Raw genomic sequence first — 26,798 nt, forward strand, 5'->3', positions numbered from 1 at the left:
TCCACGGCGTCATCCTTACTTGTGGGATATTCTCTTCCCCAACAGGAAATGGCAAAGAGTCCCAGCAAAGCTGGCCATATAGTCCCTCCTAGGCTCCGCCCACCCCAGTCATTCGACCGACGGACAGGAGGAAATATATATAGGAGAAACCATATGGTACCGTGGTGACTGTAGTTAGAGAAAATAATTCATCAGACCTGATTAAAAAACCAGGGCGGGCCGTGGACCGGACACACCGTTGGAGAAAGTAATTTATCAGGTAAGCATAAATTCTGTTTTCTCCAACATTGGTGTGTCCGGTCCACGGCGTCATCCTTACTTGTGGGAACCAATACCAAAGCTTTAGGACACGGATGAAGGGAGGGAGCAAATCAGGTCACCTAAACGGAAGGCACCACAGCTTGCAAAACCTTTCTCCCAAGAATAGCCTCCGAAGAAGCAAAAGTATCAAATTTGTAAAATTTCGCAAAAGTGTGCAGTGAAGACCAAGTCGCTGCCTTACATATCTGGTCAACAGAAGCCTCGTTCTTGAAGGCCCATGTGGAAGCCACAGCCCTAGTGGAGTGAGCTGTGATTCTTTCAGGAGGCTGCCGTCCGGCAGTCTCGTAAGCCCATCGGATAATGCTTTTAAGCCAAAAGGAAAGAGAGGTAGAAGTCGCTTTTTGACCTCTCCTTTTACCAGAATAAACAACGAACAAGGAAGATGTTTGTCTGAAATCTTTAGTAGCCTCTAAATAGAATTTTAGAGCACGGACAACGTCCAAATTGTGTAACAAACGTTCCTTCTTTGAAACTGGATTCGGACACAAAGAAGGTACAACTATCTCCTGGTTAATATTTTTGTTAGAAACAACTTTAGGAAGAAAACCAGGCTTAGTACGCAAAACCACCTTATCTGCATGGAACACCAGATAGGGCGGAGAACACTGCAGAGCAGATAACTCTGAAACTCTTCTAGCAGAAGAAATTGCAACTAAAAACAAAACTTTCCAAGATAGTAACTTAATATCTATGGAATGTAAAGGTTCAAACGGAACCCCTTGAAGAACTGAAAGAACTAGATTTAGACTCCAGGGAGGAGTCAAAGGTCTGTAAACAGGCTTAATCCGAACCAAAGCCTGAACAAATGCTTGAACATCTGGCACAGCTGCCAGTCTTTTGTGTAGTAAGACAGATAAAGCAGAGATCTGTCCCTTTAGAGAACTTGCAGATAATCCTTTCTCCAAACCTTCTTGTAGAAAGGAGAGAATCTTAGGAATTTTTATCTTATTCCATGGAAATCCTTTGGATTCGCACCAACAGATATATTTTTTCCATATCTTATGGTAAATTTTTCTAGTTACAGGTTTTCTGGCCTGAACCAGAGTATCTATAACAGAATCTGAAAACCCACGCTTTGATAGAATCAAGCGTTCAATCTCCAAGCCGTCAGTTGGAGGGAGACCAGATTTGGATGTTCGAATGGACCCTGAACAAGAAGGTCCTGTCTCAAAGGTAGCTTCCATGGTGGAGCCGATGACATATTCACCAGGTCTGCATACCAAGTCCTGCGTGGCCACGCAGGAGCTATCAAGATCACCGAGGCCCTCTCCTGATTGATCCTGGCTACCAGCCTGGGAATGAGAGGAAACGGTGGGAATACATAAGCTAGGTTGAAGGTCCAAGGTGCTACTAGTGCATCTACTAGAGTCGCCTTGGGATCCCTGGATCTGGACCCGTAGCAAGGGACCTTGAAGTTCTGACGAGACGCCATCAGATCCATGTCTGGAATGCGCCATAATTGAGTTATTTGGGCAAAGATTTCCGGATGGAGTTCCCACTCCCCCGGATGGAATGTCTGACGACTCAGAAAATCCGCTTCCCAATTTTCCACTCCTGGGATGTGGATCGCAGACAAGTGGCAGGAGTGATCCTCCGCCCATTGAATTATTTTGGTCACTTCTTTCATCGCCAGGGAACTCTTTGTTCCCCCCTGATGATTGATATATGCAACGGTCGTCATGTTGTCTGATTGAAACCTTATGAATTTGGCCTTTGCTAGTTGAGGCCAAGCTCTGAGAGCATTGAATATCGCTCTCAGTTCCAGAATGTTTATTGGGAGAAGAGACTCTTCCCGAGACCATAGACCCTGAGCTTTCAGGGATTCCCAGACCGCGCCCCAGCCCACCAGACTGGCGTCGGTCGTGACAATGACCCACTCTGGTCTGCGGAAGCTCATTCCCTGGGATAGATGGTCCAGGGTCAGCCACCAACGGAGTGAATCTCTGGTCTTTTGATCTACTTGAATCATTGGAGACAAGTCTGTATAATCCCCATTCCACTGTTTGAGCATGCACAGTTGTAATGGTCTTAGATGAATTCGTGCAAAAGGAACTATGTCCATTGTTGCAACCATCAATCCTACTACTTCCATGCACTGCGCTATGGAAGGACGAGGAACAGAATGAAGCACTTGACAAGAGCTTAGAAGTTTTGATTTTCTGACCTCTGTCAGAAAAATCCTCATTTCTAAGGAATCTATTATTGTTCCCAAGAAGGGAACTCTTGTAGACGGGGACAGAGAACTTTTTTCTTTGTTCACCTTCCATCCGTGAGATCTGAGAAAGGCTAGAACGATCTCCGTATGAGCCCTTGCTTTTGACAGAGACGACGCTTGTATTAGAATATCGTCCAAGTAAGGTACTACTGCAATGCCCCTTGGTCTTAGAACCGCTAGAAGGGACCCTAGTACCTTTGTGAAAATCCTTGGAGCAGTGGCCAACCCGAATGGGAGGGCCACAAACTGGTAATGCTTGTCCAGAAAAGCGAACCTTAGGAACTGATGATGTTCCTTGTGGATAGGAATATGTAGGTACGCATCCTTTAGATCCACGGTAGTCATAAATTGACCTTCCTGGATGGTGGGTAGAATCGTTCGAATAGTTTCCATTTTGAACGATGGTACCCTGAGAAATTTGTTTAGGATCTTCAAATCCAAAATTGGTCTGAACGTTCCCTCTTTTTTGGGAACTACGAACAGATTGGAATAAAATCCCATTCCTTGTTCCTTTATTGGAACTGGGTGTATCACTCCCATTTTTAACAGGTCTTCTACACAATGTAAGAATGCCTGTCTCTTTATTTGGTTTGAGGATAAGTGAGACCTGTGGAACCTTCCCCTTGGGGGTAGTTCCTTGAATTCCAGGAGATAACCTTGAGAAACTATTTCTAGCGCCCAAGGATCCTGAACATCTCTTGCCCAAGCCTGAGCAAAGAGAGAGAGTCTGCCCCCCACTAGATCCGGTCCCGGATCGGGGGCTACTCCTTCATGCTGTTTTGTTAGCAGTGGCAGGCTTCTTGGCCTGCTTACCCTTGTTCCAGCCTTGCATTGGTTTCCAGGCTGGTTTGGGTTGTGAGGCATTACCCTCTTGCTTAGAGGATGCAGAATTAGAGGCTGGTCCGTTTCTGCAAAAAGGACGAAAATTAGGCTTATTTTTAGCCTTAAAAGACCTATCCTGTGGAAGGGCGTGGCCCTTTCCCCCAGTGATGTCTGAAATAATCTCTTTCTATTCTGGTCCAAATAAAGTTTTACCTTTGAAAGGGATGTTAAGCAATTTTGTCTTGGATGACACATCCGCTGACCAAGACTTTAGCCAAAGCGCTCTGCGCGCCACAATAGCAAACCCTGAATTTTTCGCCGCTAATCTAGCTAATTGCAAAGCGGCATCTAAAATAAAAGAGTTAGCCAATTTAAGTGCGGTAACTCTGTCCATAACCTCCTCATATGGAGTTTCTCTACTGAGCGACTTTTCTAGTTCTTCGAACCAGAACCACGCTGCCGTAGTGACAGGAACAATGCATGAAATTGGTTGTAGAAGGTAGCCTTGCTGTACAAAAATCTTTTTAAGCAAACCTTCCAATTTTTTATCCATAGGATCTTTGAAAGCACAACTATCTTCGATAGGAATAGTAGTGCGTTTGTTTAGAGTAGAAACTGCCCCCTCGACCTTGGGGACTGTCTGCCATAAGTCCTTTCTGGGGTTGACCATAGGAAATAATTTCTTAAATATAGGGGGGGGGAACAAAAGGTATGCCGGGCTTTTCCCACTCCTTATTTACTATGTCCGCCACCCGCTTGGGTATAGGAAAACCGTCGGGGGGCACCGGAACCTCTAGGAACTTGTCCATCTTACAGAATTTCTCTGGAATGACCAAGTTGTCACAATCATCCAGAGTAGATAACACCTCCTTAAGCAGTGCGCGGAGATGTTCTAATTTAAATTTAAATGTCACAACATCAGGTTCAGCTTGATGAGAAATTTTTCCTGAATCTGAGATTTCTCCATCAGACAAAACCTCCCTCATGGCCCCTTCAGATTGGTGTGAGGGTATGACAGAACAATTATCATCAGCGCCCTCTTGCTCTTCAGTGTTTAAAACAGAGCAATCGCGCTTTCTCTGATAAGTAGGCATTTTGGATAAAAGATTTGCTATGGAATTATCCATTACAGCCGTTAATTGTTGCATGGTAATAAGTATTGGCGCACTAGATGTACTAGGGGCCTCCTGCATGGGCAAAACTGGTGTAGACACAGTAGGAGATGATGTAGTATCATGTTTACTCCCCTCATTTGAGGAATCATCTTGGGCAATATCATTATCTGTGGCAGTACTGTCCTTACTTTGTTTGGACGCTATGGCACAATTATCACATAAATTTAAATGGGGAGACACATTGGCTTTCATACATATAGAACATAGCTTATCTGAAGGTACAGACATGTTAAACAGGCTTAAACTTGTCAACAAAGCACAAAAAACGTTTTAAAATAAAACCGTTACTGTCTCTTTAAATTTCAAACAGAAAACACTTTATTACTGAATATGTAAAAAAGTATGAAGGAATTGTTCAAAAATTACCAAAATTTCACCACAGTGTCTTAAAGCATTAAAAGTATTGCACACCAAATTTCAGAGCTTTAACCCTTAAAATAACGGAACCGGAGTCGTTTTAAAATTTAACCCCTATACAGTCCCAGCTATAGTCTTTGCTGAGACCCAACCAAGCCCAGAGGGGAATACGATACCAAAAGACGCCTTCTAGAAGCTTTTTCAGTGATTCTTAGATCCTCACACATGCATCTGCATGCCCTGCTCTCCAAAACAACTGCGCAGTAATGGCGCGAAAATGAGGCTCAGTCTATAACTAGAAAGGCCCCCTGACTGAAAAAGGTGTCCAACACAGTGCCTGCCGTTTTATAAACGTTCCCCAAGATTATAAATGCCAAATGTTAGCCTAAATCTGAATAATATGCCCAAATAAAGCAATCGATTTAGCCCATAAAAATGTCTACCAGTTTTTTAGCCCTTATTAAGCCCTTTATTCTGTATGTTTGACTAAGAAAATGGCTTACCGGTCCCCATAAGGGGAAATGACAGCCTTCCAGCATTACACAGTCTTGTTAGAAATATGGCTAGTCATACCTTAAGCAGAAAAGTCTGCTAACTGTTTCCCCCAACTGAAGTTACTTCATCTCAACAGTCCTATGTGGAAACAGCAATCGATTTTAGTTACTGTCTGCTAAAATCATCTTCCTCTTACAAACAGAAATCTTCATCCTTTTCTGTTTCAGAGTAAATAGTACATACCAGCACTATTTTAAAATAACAAACACTTGATAGAAGAATAAAAACTACATTTAAACACCAAAAAACTCTTAACCATCTCCGTGGAGATGTTGCCTGTGCAACGGCAAAGAGAATGACTGGGGTGGGCGGAGCCTAGGAGGGACTATATGGCCAGCTTTGCTGGGACTCTTTGCCATTTCCTGTTGGGGAAGAGAATATCCCACAAGTAAGGATGACGCCGTGGACCGGACACACCAATGTTGGAGAAACCTTGTTTACTGCTTTGGCAACATTTTCATTTAAAATCAAGAATACAACAACATGAAATTAATTTCCATAACAAGAAAGTGGCTGGAACTACTAAGAGAATTTGAAAATATCAGTGAAAGTTCCGAACCTCACTGTACAGACTGAAAGATAGTGACACAAGGTTCTAGATACTGTAAAACGTTATTTGAGACTTATGTTTACTGTAAAAATCTGTGCAAAAGATCTTGGTCGCCAATTAAAAAGACGTAATGGCAAATGGTTAATCCCTATCACAAATAGTGATAAGATTGCTGATAGAAAATTGTTTAAGAAGATGAAATTACTGTAATCACGAAAATCTGAGTATGAAATAAAAACAAACATTTTTAAGAGCACGATTGCTAAACTGCCTTTCTTCATTTCTTTATGTTGCAGTTGTAATTTCAGCTTTCACACGTTTCATGCAGGTCTCAGCTGTATGGGATATCACGTATATGGCTATTAAATACAGATAGATATGTAAATGTATGATGTCCCGCCCACTACTGGCGTATAGTACTGAATATAGGTGTAATGATTCTAGACATTGGGGCTGATTTAACATTGTGTGGGCGGACATGATCCGCTGTAGTGGATCATGTCCGTCGCACATCTAGGGAAATGCTTGTGCAATGCCGCCCCCTGCACATTCCTGGCCAATCGGCCGCTAGCTGGGGGTGTCAATCATCCTGATCGTATCTGATCGTGATGATTGCTGTCCGCCACCTCAGAAACTCCTCAGGGACAGTTCACCCAAAAATGTTCTCCCATTTAAATTGTTCCCAATGATTAATTTTACCTGCCGGAGTGTATTACATTGTTTATAAGTATCTCCTTTACCCCTATTTTGGCCTTTGAAATAGCTGATTTAGCTTGTGGTTTCCCAACCTATACTGAAAGTTTTGATACTGGAGTATCAGCTATTGACAGACTATGTACACACAGCCATCAGAAGAGCACCCATGGATGTCTTGGGTTCTTTAAACCAGGGCGACAGGGACTAAATTTAAGGCACCAGGGAGCCACTACATTTGTTAAGCCCCAAGCTAAGATACTGGGGGATATTTAGCAAAGGTCTGGTGGACCTGATCCGACAGTGCGGATCAGGTCCACCAGACCTCGCTAAATGCGGAGAGCAATACGCTCCTCAGGGACAGTTCACCCAAAAATGTTCTCCCATTTAAATTGTTCCCAATGATTAATTTTACCTGCCGGAGTGTATTACATTGTTTACAAGTATCTCCTTTACCCCTATTTTGGCCTTTGAAATAGCTGATTTAGCTTGTGGTTTCCCAACCTATACTGAAAGTTTTGATACTGGAGTATCAGCTATTGACAGACTATGTACACACAGCCATCAGAAGAGATTACACTCTCAGTGGGGGGCGTGATAGTTAAATAATAAAATTATAATTTTCCATTGTTCTCTTTAAGTATTTTTTTTCTAGACAAATATAAGATAAGGAAGCAAGTCTGTGTACATAAAAGTGATAACATAATGAGATCTGATATTACCTGAAGCTCAACCCATTGTAATAGGCTGTGGTTTCAAAGCACAAAACCAGCTACTTCATACACATAAATAAACCTGAAAATTCAATTTCTCATACATTTAATACTCTGCAGCTGGTATAACAAGTCATTAAAAATACATTCATATAAAAACAATTTTACAGTGTACTGTCCCTTTAAGTTTCCAGCGAGCCTAAAGGCTCGCGTGGAAACTGCAGCATTCGCAGCATAATAAATTGGCCCCCATATATTTATCTGTATATCTAAAATGGAGTCTGTGGCCATTTCAAGAGTGTATCGCTCATGCACAGGATAATAAAATTATTCCAAATAATCTTGGAATATAGGCAAACATGTTGAAAAGGCAACTTTTGCACTTTGTGTGTTGAATTCAATGTGTCCATTTTGTTGCCAAAGTAAAGCTCCTGGTCAGGGGGAAATGGGAATACCAAATCTACTATCTGCTTGAATCCAATCCAAACTTTTCTAAATACAGAAATGGTGTTATTGATTGGATTATAATCGCTCAGAACTTGAAAAACACAGATCAGGAGCCAAAAAAATGCCCATAAAAAGGATTGTAGAGATTGAAATAGACCCCAATGACAAAACATTTTCTCAACACCAATACATTTTTTACCCTATATAAGAATCTGCTCAGCTCTAGAATTTTTGCTGTGTAGTTGATTCTGGAAACTGAGTGACAGACAGGATAAGATTTTTTTAGAAAACAAAACATAAATAGTTTATGGAGTAAGCTTTGGCAGGATGTAGGCTGTATGAGTGGCACAGTTAGAACATTACATTGTAGAAAACACAGATTTTATGATTGCAAGTTTGCTGTAAAGAAACAATAGACCAGGAAGCCAAAATTGTTAAAGGGACAGTAAAGTCAAAGTTTTTCTTCAGAGGACACCGCTGGTCACAGCAACCTGTTCACATCACAAGTGAAACAGCATGAGGTGACTCCTTTATTTGAAAAACGGAATCTATTCTAATCCATTTATTTCACGCATCTCAATACAGCAAAAATGAATGACAATAGCTTGCAAAGAACAAAAAACATTATATAGCAAAAAAAATTACTACATATATCAGAATTGTAACAATTCAAGAATATTATAAAGCACAATGGTTTTCAATGACAGATTGCTAGTGCAGATGACCTCATATGAACAACAGTTCTGTAATATTTTGTTATGTAATGACCAGGTTAGTGAAGGCAGTGTTCAACAAATTTGTTCAAAATCTAGGAGCCAGCACAAAAAATTAGGAGCCAAAAACAGACTTTTGCCCATTTATATTACACACAAACATTATGTAATAACACAATACAAGCTGTATTTGTATTTCACAGCTGCATGGCCTAGAAAGGAAATCAAGACACTAAATGTTAGGAGTGGCTGATGGCAGCCAGTGTGGTGAAGTGGGGGGCACCCATGGATGTCTTGGGTTCTTTAAACCAGGGCGACAGGGACTAAATTTAAGGCACCAGGGAGCCACTACATTTGTTAAGCCCCAAGCTAAGATACTGGGGGATATTTAGCAAAGGTCTGGTGGACCTGATCCGACAGTGCGGATCAGGTCCACCAGACCTCGCTAAATGCGGAGAGCAATACGCTCTCTGTATTCAGCATTGAACCAGCAGCTCTTGTGAGCTGCTGGTGCAACGCCGCCCCCTGCAGATTTGAGGCCAATCGGCCGCCATCAGGGGGGTGTCAATCAACCCGATTGGGTTGAATTGCAGCGATGTCTGTCCGCCTGCTCAGAGCAGGCGGACAGGTTATGGAGCAGCGGCCTTTAAACCGCTGCTTCATAACTGCTGTTTCTGGCGAGCCTGCAGGCTCGCCAGAAACACGGGCCCTCAAGCTCCATCCGGAGCTTAATAAATGGGCCCCATAGTGTGAAAGGATGAACAATGATTGAATCTATAAAAAAAATATAATTATGTGACAATATTGCTGACATGGCAGATTTGCTAGGCAAAGGTTGCAGCAATAATTAATATATTAATAACATCATTAAAAAAGGTATCTTTACCAGAGCCTTTTCAGACCATGAAGCAATCCCAGCTCGCTTTCCCTTATATGTTTATAATTGTCTCTTCCCAACTTATATTACTTGTTCCTAAAATAAATTACATTAAAAACCCAGCTATTTAGAAATGCTAATCTCTCCTCTATTTTTAATCATATCCAAAATAAATCTTGAAATGCCTAGACTTACTGCTACAACTACAATCCACATGACAAACTACTCTAAACTATATGGGGCATATTTATCAAGCTCCATATGAATGGAGTTTGATGCCCCGTGTTTATGGCGAGCCTTTAGGCTCGCCAGAAACACAAGTTATGAAACGGCGGTCTAAAGATCGCTGCTCCATAACCTGTCCGCCTGCTCTGAGGCGGCAGACAGATATCGCCGGAAATCAACCCGATCCTATACGATCGGGTTGACTTGACACCTGCTGCTAGCGGCGGCGTTGCACCAGCAGTTCACAAGTACTGCTGGTGCAATGATTAAAGGGACATAATACTCATATGCTAAATCACTTGAAACTGATGCAGTATAACTGTAAAAAGCTGGCAGGAAAATATCACCTGAGTATCTCTATGTAAAAAAGGAAGATATTTTACCTCACAACTTCCTCAGCTCAGCAGAGTCAGTTCTGTGTAAAAAGTTATACTTCACCTGCTCCCAGCTGCAGGTAAAAATAAAAAAAAAATGAAGAAATGAACAGCAGCCAATCAGCATCAGCAGTGCTGAGGTCATGAACTCTTACTGTGATCTCATGAGATTTGACTTAACTCTCATGAGATTTCATAGTAAGCTTCCTTTACCTGATTGGTGAAATAATATGAGAGTTCACGAGGCTCATCCCCTAAGCTGTCCCAGGACAGACACACTAAAATGCTGCTTAGAAATCCTTTACAATGGGAGGTGGGGCTACTGAGGAACTTTTGAGGTAAAATATCTTTCTTTTTTACATAGAGTTGTTCAGGTGATATTTTCTAGTCAGCTTTTTACAGCTATGCTGCATCACTTTCAAGTGTTTAAACATTTGGGTATTATGGCCCTTTAATGTCGACAGCATATGCTGTCGGCATTTATCGATGTGCAGCGGACATGATCCGCAATATTGGATCATGTCGGCTCGCACTTTCTTAAATAGGCCCCTATGTCTCTGCAACCTCAACATTTAGACTGTAAGCTCTTCGGAGCAGGGCCCTCCTCTTCCTGTACTAGTTTTCTTTAGTCTGCTGTGTATTTATATCTTACCACAAATCTATGCCATTGTATACCTCTACCTGTGTAGCCAGCGCTACAGAATATTGCGGCACTATACAAATACATAATAATTATTTATTATTTTCAAAAGTTTAATCATTTAGTTTTAATATTTTGTTAATACAAACGCATTACAAATATTAACACAATATATATCACCCATCGATTTTTATTTTTTTATATAAATACTCACTGTCCTGCTTCATGTAGAACCGCAACTGGACAAAGCATAGTTTGGGAGTGGACAGAGATTGGTTTGGCATCTGTAAAGAACAGAAAAAAAATAATTGGCAAATAATACAGTTGTGATATTAAAATTATTACCTCTAAGTGCTGGAAACCAGATAACCAGATTGAATGGTTGCCTATTTCCCCCACAGCAGTACTGTGGCCACACAATAAAATACATATATAATTTGATTTTGTGTACCACAATAACAGCCTAAAGGGACAGTATACACTCATTGTCATATAACTGCATGTAATAGACACTGCTATAAAGAATAATATACACAGATACTGATATAAAAATCCAGTATAAAACTGTTTAAAAACTTACTTAGAAGCTCTCAGTTTAGCTTGGTTTAAAAGGTAGCTGGAAAGTCCACTGCAAGTGGGAAATAAGACACTCCCCCCTCCCCATTCTTATGCATAAGAAAAGACCCTTTACACAAACAGGAGCAAGCTGTAGAAGGTAGCTGACGGTATTCTCATAAAACTTTGGGGTTTGGTTAGGAGTCTGAAAATCAGAGCAATGTTATTTAAAAATAAGCAAAACTATACATTTAAAAAAAAAAAAAACTTTATGGGCTATATAAATAGATCATCTACAAAACATTTATGCAAAGAAAAAATGAGTGTATAATGTCCCTTTAAGTAAAACTAAAAATAAACATTTTGCATGATTCAGTCATGCTTTAGCTCAAGACTATGGCCTCTATTTATCAAAGCCTGGCGGACCTGATCCGACAGTGCGGATCAGGTCCGCCAGACCTCGCTAAATACGTAGAGCAATACGCTCTCCGTATTAAGCATTGCATCAGCAGCTCACAAGAGCTGCTGGTGCAACGCCGCCCCCTGCAGACTCGCGGCCAATGGACCGCCAGCAGGGGGGTGTCAATCAACCCAATCGTACTCGATCGGGTTGAATTGCGGCGATGTCTGTCCGCCTGCTCAGAGCAGGCGGACAGGTTATGAAGCAGCGGTGGACCGCTGCTTCATAACCGGTGTTTCTGGCGAGCCTGCAGGCTCGCCAGAAACACGGGGCCTCAAGCTCTATCCGGAGCTTGATAGATAGGCCCCTATATGAGCACTAGTAGTAGATCTTTAGTATTCTAAAATGTTCTTACATTTTTAACATTTACACTTTATGGTAGGTCTACATGCGCGCTAATCCGGTGAGCGCAAATTTAGAGTGACACCGTATATTTTCAACTTGTATATGTGCTACTATATTTTAGCTACTCCTCCCTAAGGTGTCACCATAATTGTAGGAAGGTTATGCTATGATGCGCACCTTTCTTCTCTTCCTGTTTACAGATTGACTTCATCACCTGTGGTTTCAAGTGGTGCAGCCTCATAGTTGGTATTGTCTTCAATAGTAACTGTCTTACATACAAAGGGGCCTATTTATTAAAGGTCATGCGGACCTGATCCGACAGTGCGGATCAGGTCCGCAAGACATCGCTGAATGCGGAGAGCAATACGCTCTCCACATTTAACATTGCACCAGCAGCTCACAAGAGCTGCTGGTGCAACGTACGGAGCTTGATAAATGGGCCCCAAAGACTTTTTCACATCATATTATTGTTACATTGTTTTTATATTTTACAGCTATTTGATTGCCATAGTATCACTCAATTTAGAAAATGTTCACAAACTTCAATTAGTTTTGAATAATTGTTTAGATAAGAGATTTAATCAAACCATATATATTTCTCATTGTAGCTTGTGCGTCCCTTTGAGATATATATTTATTATATCTCTGGTAACTAATTTTATAGATAGATGATAGATAAATAGAATCTAGGGAGATAGACAGTAGTTGGTAGATAAATAGTGACATCAACAAAAGTGCATGTGGGTGACATCATATGAGGAGAAAATCCACACTACTGCAGGGAAAAAGTTAGCCTGGAGCTCGATAGTAGATAGATAGATAGACAGACAGACAGAGAGCGATAGATAGATAAAATAGATATGATAGATATTATAGATAGATATAGATAGAGATAGATAATTGGGGCAGATTTACCAAGTGCCAGGCAGACATGATTTGCTGTAGCGAATCAAGTCCACCCGATATCGCATTTCTTGTGAAATGCTTGTGCAATGCCGCCCCCTGCACATTTACGGACAAACGGCCGCTAGCAGGGGGTGTCAATCATCCCGATCGTATTGGATCGGGATGATTGCCGTCCGCCTAAAAGGTGGCAGACAAGTTAAGGAGCAGCGGTCTTACGAGCTGGAAACTTCGGGCGTAGAAAGCAACATCCACTGTTTATTAAATCTACCCCCTAGTGTACATAATTTTTTTTAATATCTAAGAATCTCACAAGAATTTTATCAATAAACAGATGTAATGGGCTGTATTTTATTTTTCACTTCAGTTGCAAATGAGCACATATGTTAATATAAGCAGTCCTTATATGCTTTCCCAAAAGGATGGTAAATATTCTGTATGTATACATTTGTATCTTGCCTACAGAATACTCACGAATCACTGTTGAGTTTGCTTGGTAGGAACAGGTAACATTGTCTACATGCCGGCCTAGTAAAAATCCATTTCCTGACAAAACAACTTGAAATTCCTCTGGAAAAAAAAGAGAATGTATAATCTTTAAGTTTGAAGTCACATTGTTCCATTTCTTAAAACAAACATGTAAAAGTCATATTTAGACAGAAAGAAGGGCAATCCAATAAATTTAATAACAAACTATTTGTCAATAAGTGGTGAAGAAATGAAATGATTAATGGATAAAGAAATTATCAATTTTTCTAATTTTAATATTATAACAATTTTTAAGAAATAAACAATTATATATTTAAGAGAGTTTCTAGATTTTAAAACCTATTCATATCTTTGTATTTACTCAGACATTAGTGCGAGTTGTATCAGAATACAAGGGACCAATTCTGAATTCTTATTTTATATATATATATATATATATATATATATATATATATATATATATATACACACACACATATATTTATTATTTATTTTAATTATAGCCAAAAAGCCAAAATCACCATTTTATTTAAAGTACAGAAGCAAGAAATAAGTTGGCCTTGACCTAATAAGCAAAACAGTAACATAATTCATGCAAACTAAACCTGATAAATTTATATTAAAAAAAAAAAAAATTATTGAGGTCAAGAAGTACAGATAATACAAGTATGCATCATATTTGATCTGAGTTGTACATAAAGGTTATAGTCCTTCTTCCCCTTATTTCAATATGATAGGTCACTTTTGGACCTGTTAAACAGTTTGAGTCCGAGTCCAAGGGGTTATAGTTAAACCTAAAAGATAATAAACAGTAAAGAAAAAAATTGAATCTAGAAAAAGATTAGTGCTAAAAAGGTCAGGTCATTTAGAATCTCAAGATGTAAGTACCAAAACTAAACATTTTTATAGTGCGTGTTGAAATATTACAAAAGACAATAATTTAGATATCATATATTTATCCAGTATGGTCTGTTTGGTGAAATCCTGGAAATTGCATAAAGGTCTAATCTTAGTGGTTTATGCCAGTATTGATTACGTCATGGAATTTAGTCTATGAGCTGAGTGTGTATAATAATTTCTAGCATCCTTGATCTATGTGGTGTATTAATGAAGTCCTCTGGTAGACGTATTTCGGCTTACAGGTGCTTTCCTCTGAACATATCAAGGAGATTGAGTGCCAGAAATAAAGATTAGGTAGAAATGTGGGGTTAATTAGTGAAAAAACTCAAAAATTTAGGGACATATATTGACATCCGGTGTTATCGCAACTTGATTCTTTTGTCATGGCCCGGCCATAGTGTCGAATCTTATCTAGGAAAATAGCTCCAGAGGTCAAACTAAAGTTAAGATGTGCATTACAGTGAGCCCTCATGTCCCTGCAAAAAATAAAAATGGTATCCGTATCTTTATGGCGGTATAGTAGAGATATGGTTGGTCTGAACTTTATATTAATAGGTTTTGGGTGCTAATTATTACAAGCATCTATTAGTGGCTGTATTAAAGGTCAAACAGAGGTGGGATTTAGCAAAAAATGGTCAGGGTGTTCTGTGAATCTAACAGTGGTTCCCTAACATATATGCTGCTGAATGTGGTGGTATGCAAACAATAGTTGTATTATTATCAGCGTTGAGACAAATCCACTTTTAGTGATATATTATTATAGGACTATTGAGGTGATTGTTTCTCAGGTCTAAATGAGCAGATCATAAACATATCTAGGAAAGTTTAACCTTAGTACAATAGGAGATTAAAAAAAAAATAGGTTTACCGCAATTTCCTGTTAATATTACTGGAAGAAACCTCTGGAAAGGATAAAACAAGGCAACATAAACGGAACTTGTCAAACCAAGACATCTATATGCCAACATGGTAATTAGAAGATTGTAAGTTATCCATCTCCTGTTTCAGGGAAATATCCTCCTCTGTAGGGAAAACAAGTGCTCTGATAGAAGATCTTTGAGTTAAATTGCTTGTTGTTTGTGTGCACTAGATCGTGCAGGTGGAGAATGAGATTCTGTATAGCTTTGGCAGGGTACTGCTCAAACCGCTGTGATATGAGGCACAGGAGCAAGTCTGCTTTGATGCCCAGATGTCCATTGACAACTCAGTCTTCTGTGTAAATAGGAGAGTCCGGTTGCAGCATAAGGTCAATATAGGGACTGGCCAAGGGGAGTACCGGCAGACAAAGTGTGAATCATTTTGATGGTTGTGTTGATTCGGGAGTCCCCCCAAGCTCCCATAAAGGCAGAGTACTTGAGGCATTCTTTGTTGTCAGCATGATCCTGTGGGTTGCATTGGCGGTCATCGCGGATGGTGGTGCGGATGTATATGGTTCTGTTGTAGCAGCATGTGGTTGTATAGTTGCTGGCCTATTGCTGTTACCTCAGAGAGTGTAGACTTCCTTCTGGGATGTATTAATTAAGAGAGAGTGGGTTCTCTTTATGCTGGGGTATCGCCTCGTGGTATGGCTGCTGCGGAGAGGGTATTGGAGTTTTTAGGTGTATGGAACACCTCTGGTGGTGGATTACAACGGGAGTGTTCATGGCTGTCATCTCACCCCACAGAGGGATTGCGTCCAGAGCATCAGTAGTAATAGCAAGTTTTCCAGCATTAAGAGCACAGCAAATAGTTTGATGGATATTGTTTTTTCACGTATCTCTATGATACAGGTTGTTTATGGTGTTTGTTCACTATGAGATGATTTAGATATTGGCGGTTTTCTAGAAAATCAGCTCGAGCTCTAAGAGGATGCAACCACTCAGGATCGCTGTTCGGACACGCCCCAAATGTATTATTTTCATGATAGTGAGAGTCCCTGAATCATCACAAAAGGGATACATATCATGTCCTCCAAGAGGAGGCAAACAAACAGCGTTCCATAAGATGGTGAGAGTTTACAAACATGGGATCTAAAAACCATGTCCATAAGACTAGAATAAGGCAGGGCCAAGAAGCCAGACATGCTACTATGCAGTACTTTTCTGCCAGAGGCCACCTAATCTGAGGCAATATCAAAATGGTAGAACTTAGAAAATAGAGGACCTTTTATAGTTAAGGAAAGTATCATTACAAAGGGCACAAGAAGTAGCCACTGCTCTAATAAAATGATTAGTAATACACTCAGGAAGCGACTTACTCACAAACACATAGACTTTTCAGCTTAAAACCTTGAGCAAAGCTGCCAATGTAGTAGCTGTAGCCTTGTGACCCTTGCAGGGTCCAGAAAAGTGAACAAAGAGGGCAGAGGAAAGTCTAAAAGTCTTAGTTGCTTCCTCTTAAAATGTAAGAGCCTGATCAACATCAAGGGTGTAAAAAATGCTCATTATTTAAAGGGCAGAACAATAAACTCAGAAACAAGGCAAGCCAAATAAATGGATAGCAAAAAAAGAATTGTCCAAGACAAGAGCTGAAGATTTAGACCATGCATAGGATTAAAAGGAAGATAGTTGAAGAATCTTTAATACCAAATTGAGACTCTAAGGCAGAGTCACTTGTCATATAACAGGTATGATACAGATCAGAGCCTGAACAAAAGTCTGTATATATCAAAAAGTAAAATGAAACAAAACAGACAATGCAGAAATATGACCCTACAGAGAAACCTTTCTCCAAACCTTCCTGGAGAAATTCCTAGGCACACACAATGCTATATATATTCTGCATATCTTGTGGTAGATATCTGTGGTTAAAGACTTTCTCTCAATCATCTTGTAAGACACGCCTCTCTCAGCCAAAGTCATATATTCAATCCCCAAGCCATCCAAGCTAAGGTCCAAAGGTCCTGATGAAAGACAGAACTCTGAGAGGAAGACACCATAGTAGGCAAGAGGACATCAGAACAAAATCTGCATGCCAAGTTCTGTGAGGTCATGTAAGAGCAATCAAAATGACTGACAGATCCTGCTAGATTCTGGCTATAACTATGGGTAGCAGAACATGGAGGAAATATGTATATCAGCTTGAATGGCCTTTGCACCATTAAGGCATCCACCAGAGCTGCCTGAGGGTCCTGGCACAATAGTTAGTAAACTTGTAGTTCAAAGAGAGGCAATAAGATCTATCTCTGGACTTCCTCAGCTCCTCACAATCTGGTTGAAAACCTCCTTATGTAAAGACAATTATGTGGATAAAGGCATTGGTAACCTCCGAAATGTCGACTCTTGGACCATGGATGGGCGACTTCACACTTATGGAGGTATGCCCTTCTGATCATGCCGGGCTGACCCCCTACCCGTTCAACCTCAGCAGCAATGCTGGCAGCACTCATACGTCTATTTCCCAAAGACAACCTCTGGATATGACGCTGAGCACGTGCACTTAACTTCTTCTGAGTGGAACCTGTCCTGTGAAACCGCTGTATGGTCTTGCCCACTGTGTAGCAGCTCAGTGTCAGGGTCTTCTTATAGCCTAGGCCATCTTTATGTAGAGCAACAATTCTTTTTTTCAGATCCTCAGAAAATGGCTAATTGGGCCCAATTTGGACATTTCCACTTAGGGGTGTACTCACTTTTGTTGTTAATGGTTTAGACATTAATGGCTGGGTGTTGCGTTATTTTTAGGGGACATCAAATTTAAACTATTATACAGGCTGTACACTCACTACTTTACATTGTAGCAAAGTGTCATTTCTTCAGTGTTGTCACATGAAAAACATAATTTATGCTTACCTGATAAATTTATTTCTCTTGTAGTGTATTCAGTCCACGGGTCATCCATTACTTATGGGATATATTCCCTTCCCAACAGGAAGTTGCAAGAGGATCACCCAAAGCAGAGCTGCTATATAGCTCCTCCCCTCACATGTCATATCCAGTCATTCGACCGAAACAAGACAAGAAAGGAGAAACCATAGGGTGCAGTGGTGACTGGAGTTTTAATTAAAATTTAGATCTGCCTTAAAAAAGACAGGGCGGGCCGTGGACTGAATACACTACAAGAGAAATAAATTTATCAGGTAAGCATAAATTATGTTTTCTCTTGTTAAGTGTATTCAGTCCACGGGTCATCCATTACTTATGGGATACCAATACCAAAGCTAAAGTACACGGATGATGGGAGGGACAAGGCAGGAACTTAAACGGAAGGAACCACTGCCTGTAGAACCTTTCTCCCAAAAACAGCCTCCGAAGAAGCAAAAGTGTCAAATTTGTAAAATTTTGAAAAGGTGTGAAGCGAAGACCAAGTCGCAGCCTTGCAAATCTGTTCAACAGAGGCCTCATTCTTAAAGGCCCAGGTGGAAGCCACAGCTCTAGTGGAATGAGCTGTAATTCTTTCAGGGGGCTGCTGTCCAGCAGTCTCATAGGCTAAACGTATTATGCTACGAAGCCAAAAGGAGAGAGAGGTTGCCGAAGCCTTTTGACCTCTCCTCTGTCCAGAGTAAACGACAAACAGGGAAGAAGTTTGACGAAAATCTTTAGTTGCCTGTAAATAGAACTTCAGGGCACGGACTACGTCCAGATTATGCAAAAGTCGTTCCTTCTTTGAAGAAGGATTAGGACATAATGATGGAACAACAATCTCCTGATTGATATTCCTGTTAGAAACTACCTTAGGTAAAAACCCAGATTTAGTACGCAGAACTACCTTGTCTGAATGGAAAATCAGATAAGGAGAATCACAAAGTAAGGCAGATAACTCCGAGACTCTTCGAGCCGAGGAAATAGCCATCAAAAACAGAACTTTCCAAGATAAAAGTTTAATATCAATGGAATGAAGGGGTTCAAACGGAACTCCTTGAAGAACTTTAAGAACCAAGTTTAAGCTCCACGGAGGAGCAACAGTTTTAAACACAGGCTTAATCCTAGCCAAAGCCTGACAAAAAGCCTGGACGTCTGGAACTTCTGCCAGACGCTTGTGCAAAAGAATAGACAGAGCAGAAATCTGTCCCTTTAACGAACTAGCTGATAAGCCTTTTTCCAAACCCTCTTGGAGAAAGGACAATATCCTAGGAATCCTAACCTTACTCCATGAGTAACTCTTGGATTCGCACCAATACAGGTATTTACGCCATATCTTATGGTAGATTTTCCTGGTAACAGGCTTTCGTGCCTGTATTAAGGTATCAATAACTGACTTGGAGAAGCCACGCTTTGATAGGATCAAGCGTTCAATCTCCATGCAGTCAGTCTCAGAGAAATTAGATTTGGATGATTGAAAGGACCTTGTATTAGAAGGTCTTGCCTCAGAGGTAGAGTCCATGGTGGACAGGACGACATGTCCACTAGGTCTGCATACCAGGTCCTGCGTGGCCACGCAGGCGCTATCAGAATCACTGATGCTCTCTCCTGTTTGATCTTGGCAATCAGTCGAGGTAGCAGAGGAAACGGTGGAAACACATAAGCCATGTTGAAGAACCAAGGAGCTGCTAGAGCATCTATCAGCGTCGCTCCCGGGTCCCTGGACCTGGATCCGTAACGAGGAAGTTTGGCATTCTGGCGAGACGCCATGAGATCCAGTTCTGGTTTGCCCCAACGATGGACCAGTTGAGCAAACACCTCCGGATGGAGTTCCCACTCCCCCGGATGAAAAGTCTGACGACTTAGAAAGTCCGCCTCCCAGTTCTCCACGCCTGGGATGTGGATCGCTGACATTTGGCAAGAGGTAGACTCTGCCCAGCGAATTATCTTTGAGACTTCTAACATTGCTAGGGAGCTCCTGGTTTCCCCTTGATGGTTGATATAAGCCACAGTCGTGATGTTGTCCGACTGAAATCTGATGAACCTCAGTGTTGCTAACTGAGGCCAAGCTAGAAGAGCATAGAATATTGCTCTTAACTCCAGAATATTTATTGGGAGGAGTTTCTCCTCCTGAGTCCACGATCCCTGAGCCTTCAGGGAATTCCAGACTGCGCCCCAGCCTAGAAGTCTGGCATCTGTTGTTACAATCGTCCAATCTGGCCTGCGAAAGGTCATACCCTTGGACAGATGGACCTGAGATAGCCACCAGAGAAGAGAATCTCTGGTCTCTTGATCCAGATTTAGTAGGGGGGACAAATCTGAGTAATCCCCATTCCACTGACCTAGCATGCACAATTGCAGCGGTCTGAGATGCAGGCGCGCAAATGGCACTATGTCCATTGCCGCTACCATTAAGCCGATTACTTCCATGCACTGAGCCACTGACGGGCGTGGAATGGAATGAAGGACACGGCAAGCATTTAAAAGTTTTGATAACCTGGCCTCCGTCAGGTAAATTTTCATTTCTACAGAATCTATCAGAGTCCCTAGGAAGGAGACTCTTGTGAGTGGTGATAGAACTCTTTTCCACGTTCACCTTCCACCCATGCGACCTCAGAAATGCCAGAACTATCTCTGTATGAGACTTGGCAATTTGAAAGCTTGACGCCTGTATCAGGATGTCGTCTAGATACGGAGCCACCGCTATGCCTCGCGGTCTTAGAACCGCCAGAAGTGAGCCCAGAACCTTTGTAAAGATTCTCGGGGCCGTAGCCAACCCAAAGGGGAGAGCTACAAATTGGTAATGCCTGTCTAGAAAGGCAAATCTTAGGAACCGATGATGATCTTTGTGAATCGGTATGTGAAGGTAGGCATCCTTTAAGTCCACTGTGGTCATGTACTGACCCTCTTGGATCATGGGTAGGATGGTCCGAATAGTTTCCATTTTGAATGATGGAACTCTTAGGAATTTGTTTAAGATCTTTAGGTCCAAAATTGGTCTGAAGGTACCCTCTTTCTTGGGAACCACGAACAGATTTGAATAAAATCCCTGTCCTTGTTCCGTCCGCGGAACTGGGTGGATCACCCCCATTACTAGGAGGTCTTGTACGCAGCGTAGGAATGCCTCTTTCTTTATCTGGTTTTCTGATAACCTTGAAAGATGAAATCTCCCTTGAGGAGGGGAAGCCTTGAAGTCCAGAAGATATCCCTGAGATATGATCTCCAACGCCCAGGGATCCTGGACATCTCTTGCCCACGCCTGGGCGAAGAGAGAAAGTCTGCCCCCCACTAGATCCGTTTCCGGATAGGGGGCCATCCCTTCATGCTGTCTTAGGGGCAGTAGTAGGTTTTCTGGCCTGCTTGCCCTTGTTCCAGGACTGGTTAGTTTTCCAGGCCTGTCTGTAACGAGCAACAGTTCCTTCCTGTTTTGGAGCGGAGGAAGTTGATGTTGCTCCTGCCTTGAAGTTTCGAAAGGCACGAAAATTAGACTGTTTGGCCTTTGATTTGGCCCTGTCCTGAGGAAGAGTATGACCCTTACCTCCAGTAATGTCAGCGATAATTTCTTTCAAGCCGGGCCCGAATAAGGTTTGCCCCTTGAAAGGAATATTAAGCAATTTAGATTTAGAAGTCACGTCAGCTGACCAGGATTTAAGCCATAGCGCTCTGCGCGCCTGGATGGCGAATCCGGAGTTCTTAGCCGTTAGTTTAGTTAAATGTACAATGGCATCAGAAACAAATGCATTAGCTAGCTTAAGTGCTTTAAGCTTGTCCATAATTTCATCCAATGGAGCTGTGTGAATGGCCTCTTCTAGAGACTCAAACCAGAATGCCGCAGCAGCAGTGACAGGCGCAATGCATGCAAGGGGCTGTAAGATAAAACCTTGTTGAACAAACATTTTCTTAAGGTAACCTTCTAATTTTTTATCCATTGGATCCGAAAAAGCACAACTATCCTCCACCGGGAGAGTGGTACGCTTAGCTAAAGTAGAAACTGCTCCCTCCACCTTAGGGACCGTCTGCCATAAGTCCCGTGTAGTGGCGTCTATTGGAAACATTTTCCTAAATATAGGAGGTGGGGAAAAGGGCACACCGGGTCTATCCCACTCCTTGCTAATAATTTCTGTAAGCCTTTTAGGTATAGGAAAAACGTCAGTACACACCGGTACCGCATAGTATCTATCCAGCCTACATAATTTCTCTGGAATTGCAACTGTGTTACAGTTATTCAGAGCCGCTAAAACCTCCCCTAGCAATACACGGAGGTTCTCAAGCTTAAATTTAAAATTAGAGATCTCTGAATCCGGTTTCCCTGGATCAGATCCGTCACCCACAGAATGAAGCTCTCCGTCCTCATGTTCTGCAAACTGTGACGCAGTATCGGACATGGCTCTCACAGCACCAGCGCGCTCTGTCCTTATCCAAGAGCAATCGCGCTTGCCTCTTAATTCTGGCAATTTAGATAATACTTCTGTCAGGGTATTATTCATAATAGTAGCCATGTCTTGTAAAGTGATTTGTATGGGCGTCTCTGATGTACTTGGCGCCACAATATCACGCGCCTCCTGAGCGGGAGGCGAAGGTACTGACACGTGAGGAGAGTTAGTCGGCATAACTTCCCCCTCGTTGTCTGGTGATAATTCCTTTACAGATAAAGACTGACCTTTATTATTTAAAGTGAAATCAATACATTTAGTACACATATTTCTATGGGGCTCCACACTGGCCTTCAAACATAGTGAACAAACAGATTAATCTGTGTCAGACATGTTTAAACAGACTAGCAATAAGACTAGCAGACTTGGAAAACACTTTAAATAAATTTACAAGCAATATAGAAAACGCTACTGCGCCTTTAAGAAGCACAAAAAAACTGTCACAGTTGAAATAACAATGAACCAAACAGTTATAGCAACCAAATTTTCACAGTAAATGTATTAAGTTAGCATTGCACCCACTTGCAAATGGATGATTAACCCCTTAATACCCAAAACGGATAAGCAATAGAGAAAAAAACGTTTTTTAACACAGTCAAACACACTGTCACAGGTCTGCTGTGACTGATTACCTCCCTCAAAATGACTTTTGAAGTCCCTTGAGCTCTCTAGAGACGTCCTGGGTCATGCAGGAAGAAGCAGGAAGACTGAGACTGAATTTTTACTGCGCAAAAAAAGCGCTAAAATAGGCCCCTCCCACTCATTATTACAACAGTGGGAGCTTCAGTTAACTGTTTCTATGCAGAAATATAAGTCAGCCATGTGGAAAAATGTATGCCCCAATAAGTTTTATCACCAATGTACCTCACAAAAACGATTAAACATGCCAGCAAATGTTTTAAACATCCTTTTTTAAAGAGTATGTATCTCTATTGATAAGCCTGATACCAGTCCTTCTACTGCATTTAAGGCTTATTACATTACTTCAGTATTAGTAACATTTTCTTAGTCAAATTCCATTCCTTAGAAAATTACTTTACTGTATATACATTAATCAGCCTGATACCAGTCGCTTTCACTGCATTTAAGGCTTTACTTACATTACATCGGTATCAGCAGTATTTTCTTAGTCAATTCCATTCCTTAGAAAAATATTTTACTGCACATACCTTATTTGCAGGAGACCCTGCACGCTATTCCCTTTCTGAAGTTACCCCACTCCTCAGAATGTGCGAGAACAGCCAGTGGATCTTAGTTACTTCTGCTAAGATCATAGAAAACGCAGGCAGATTCTTCTTCCAAATACTGCCTGAGAAAAAACAGCACACTCCGGTGCCATTTAAAAATAACAAACTTTTGATTGAAGAAATAAACTAAGTATAAAACACCACAGTCCTCTCACGACCTCCTATCTAGTTGAGGGTTGCAAGAGAATGACTGGATATGACATGTGAGGGGAGGAGCTATATAGCAGCTCTGCTTTGGGTGATCCTCTTGCAACTTCCTGTTGGGAAGGGAATATATCCCATAAGTAATGGATGACCCGTGGACTGAATACACTTAACAAGAGAAAGATATAATAAAATATTTACAAAAATGTGAGGGGTGTACTCACTTTTGTGAGATACTGTGTGTGTGTATATATATATATATATATTAGGGATGCACCGAAATGAAAATTCTGGACCGAAACCGAAACCGAAAATTCAGGATGCCCTTGGCCGAAACCCGAAACCGAAACCGAAACTGACTTTTTTTTTCAAAAATGATTTTAAAATAGTTTTTTTTCTATAATTTTATATTACAGTTTTTAATGAATTTAATGGATCTGAAATAAAAAAAAATACAAGCCAATAAATAAATAACCATTAACCACACTGAAATTGGACAAAAAAATAACTTTAAAAAGCAATATAAATAAAAATCTGTTAAATCTGTTTCTGTTATATATGAATGAGTGAAGAATAATATATTGTTGATTATTTAATATCAATATACATTCTTCATTCAGTTCTATGTAACAGAATCAGATTTAAGAGATTTTCTTTTGGTTTACTAGTTATCCAAATTTAGTATAGTCCTAGAAAACCTTTCTATCTATGCAAAACAGTAAGGGCTAGACAATTAAAACTTGCAAGAAATGGTTTACACTGCAGTATTAATATTTATTGGCAGATCAGGAATACTGCATGTGTAATAGTTATGTTATACACAGCTCACACACACTAATTACAGACTAAATAACAGCACAGAGCTACAGCTTGGTATTTGTTAGGTTTAATAAAGAGCAGATACACTTTGTATTAGATATTTAGCTTATAACTAGATATACTGTATATGGGTTATACACAGTAAATAGTTGTTATGCACAGCTCACACACTAATTACAGACTATATAACAGCACAGAGCTGCAGTTTGGTATTTGTCATGTTTAATAAAGAGCAGATAAGCTGTGTATTCGATATTTATGGGTTATACACAGCTCACACACACTATGTACAGGCTATATAACAGCACAAAACTGTAGTGTGGTATTTGTTGGGTTTAATAAAGAGCAGATAAGCTTTGTATATTTAGGTTATGAGTAGATATATATATATATATATATATATATATATATATATATATATATATATAGGTTATACAGTAAATATGTTATACACAGCTCACACACACACTATTTACAGACTAAATAACAGCACAAAAAAGTCACACATGTGGTACACACACTAAGTAAAAGCCCTGCTTGTATAACTGTTTACTAGGGATTTAAAACGTAGAAGCTTTGTCTATTACTGCAATTATTCAGCATTTTGTGGAGGAAGAGTTGCTCCGGTTCAGCAGTTTAGCTCTGTTAGAGACAACGGAGGTTTGATTTACAACAGCATAACACAGAGCAACCCCCCTCTACCTCCTCACACTACACAACTGTAAATCAAACCTCCGTTGTCTCTCACAGAGGTGAACTGCTGAACCACTGAACCGGAGCAACTCTTCTTCTACAGCACTAAGCAAACAGTACACCGGAGCCTTTCAGAACAGGAAGTGCAGATTTTGCAAAAAGAGGAAGGAACCGCTCTAGGTAGGAAAGGAGGGAGGAGGCTGTGCTGCAGTGAGTGGTGTTGTGGGAAATGTAGTTGCTAATTAAACGGCCGAGAAGGCCTCTAGCTACACCATCCTTAATTTTAGGTGCAAGTAGATGCAGTAAGCGGCGGCCAGTAAGTGTAGGTGTGGGGCAGATAGAGCACGCAATTTTCGGCCGGTTTGCCCCTCTTTCGGCCCGAATGGGATAGGCTCATTTTCGGCCGAAAATTTCGGCTGCCGAAATTTCGGTGCATCCCTAATATATATATATATATACACACACATACACATATATATATATATATATATATATATATATATACACACACATACACAGTATATATAAATATATATATATATATATATATATATATATACACACACACATACACAGTATATATAAATATATATTGATACCTATTTATAGATAATTATATATAGGTATCGATATATACATATATACAGTATATATATATATATATATATATATATATATAGGATTATCTACAGTATATATAAATACATAGAACATATTCTGCAATGTGCAGAATATTGTTTTGTCAAATATTTACAGTAAATACACACTATAACACTTTTTTAAAATATGAATATTGTATAAATATGATTTTTTAAGTTTTCATCTAATTGCCTGCAAAGGGCTCCAATGCACACGCACACACACACACATATATATGTATACAGTACATGTGTGTTTATGTGTGTATCTATATTTGTACATACATATATACACAAATGCATCCATACACACTCATACAGTGGGTATTGAAAAGAATCACCCCCCCCCCCCACCTTGAAAATAATCACATTTTGTTGCTTTGCAGCCTGAAATAAAGACAGACACAGTTTTTGTTTATCCAGTTTTAATTACTCAGTGCCCCCTATAATATCCAAGTGAAAGATATAACACCACCATGTCAGGCAAAAACAAAGACCATTCAAAAACAGAATCACTGAGTTGCAAAAAAGATCACCCTCTCCTAAAATTACTTGTAAACTCAATCAGGTATAGTTAATCACCTTCTCAATGGCACACACAAAGCCATTTGACCTTCAACTGTGATCAGCTGTGGGCATATTGATAAGCTCAAAATTAAAAGAGCTTTCCTAGAGCATCTCAGTCCCTGGTAGTGCAACTAAAGCAAACAATCAACTAA

At 40.5% G+C, this 26,798-nt stretch overlaps 1 protein-coding gene across 1 annotated transcript in view; it reads right to left on the reverse strand.

The window, feature by feature from the left end:
• Positions 1 to 26,798, reverse strand: part of ANTXR2 (ANTXR cell adhesion molecule 2) — a 584,995-nt gene that overhangs the window by 283,203 nt on the left and 274,994 nt on the right. Inside the window, exons 9-10 of the mRNA XM_053703194.1 lie at positions 13,415 to 13,510; positions 10,892 to 10,961 (exon numbers count right to left, since the gene is read on the reverse strand). Of these exons, the coding sequence (XP_053559169.1) occupies positions 10,892 to 10,961; positions 13,415 to 13,510 (166 nt within the window). The remainder of the gene's footprint in view (positions 1 to 10,891; positions 10,962 to 13,414; positions 13,511 to 26,798) is intronic.

This window comes from Bombina bombina, chromosome 2 (genome assembly GCF_027579735.1).
Source record: "Bombina bombina isolate aBomBom1 chromosome 2, aBomBom1.pri, whole genome shotgun sequence".
In the NCBI taxonomy this organism is placed as follows: Eukaryota; Metazoa; Chordata; class Amphibia; order Anura; family Bombinatoridae; genus Bombina; species Bombina bombina.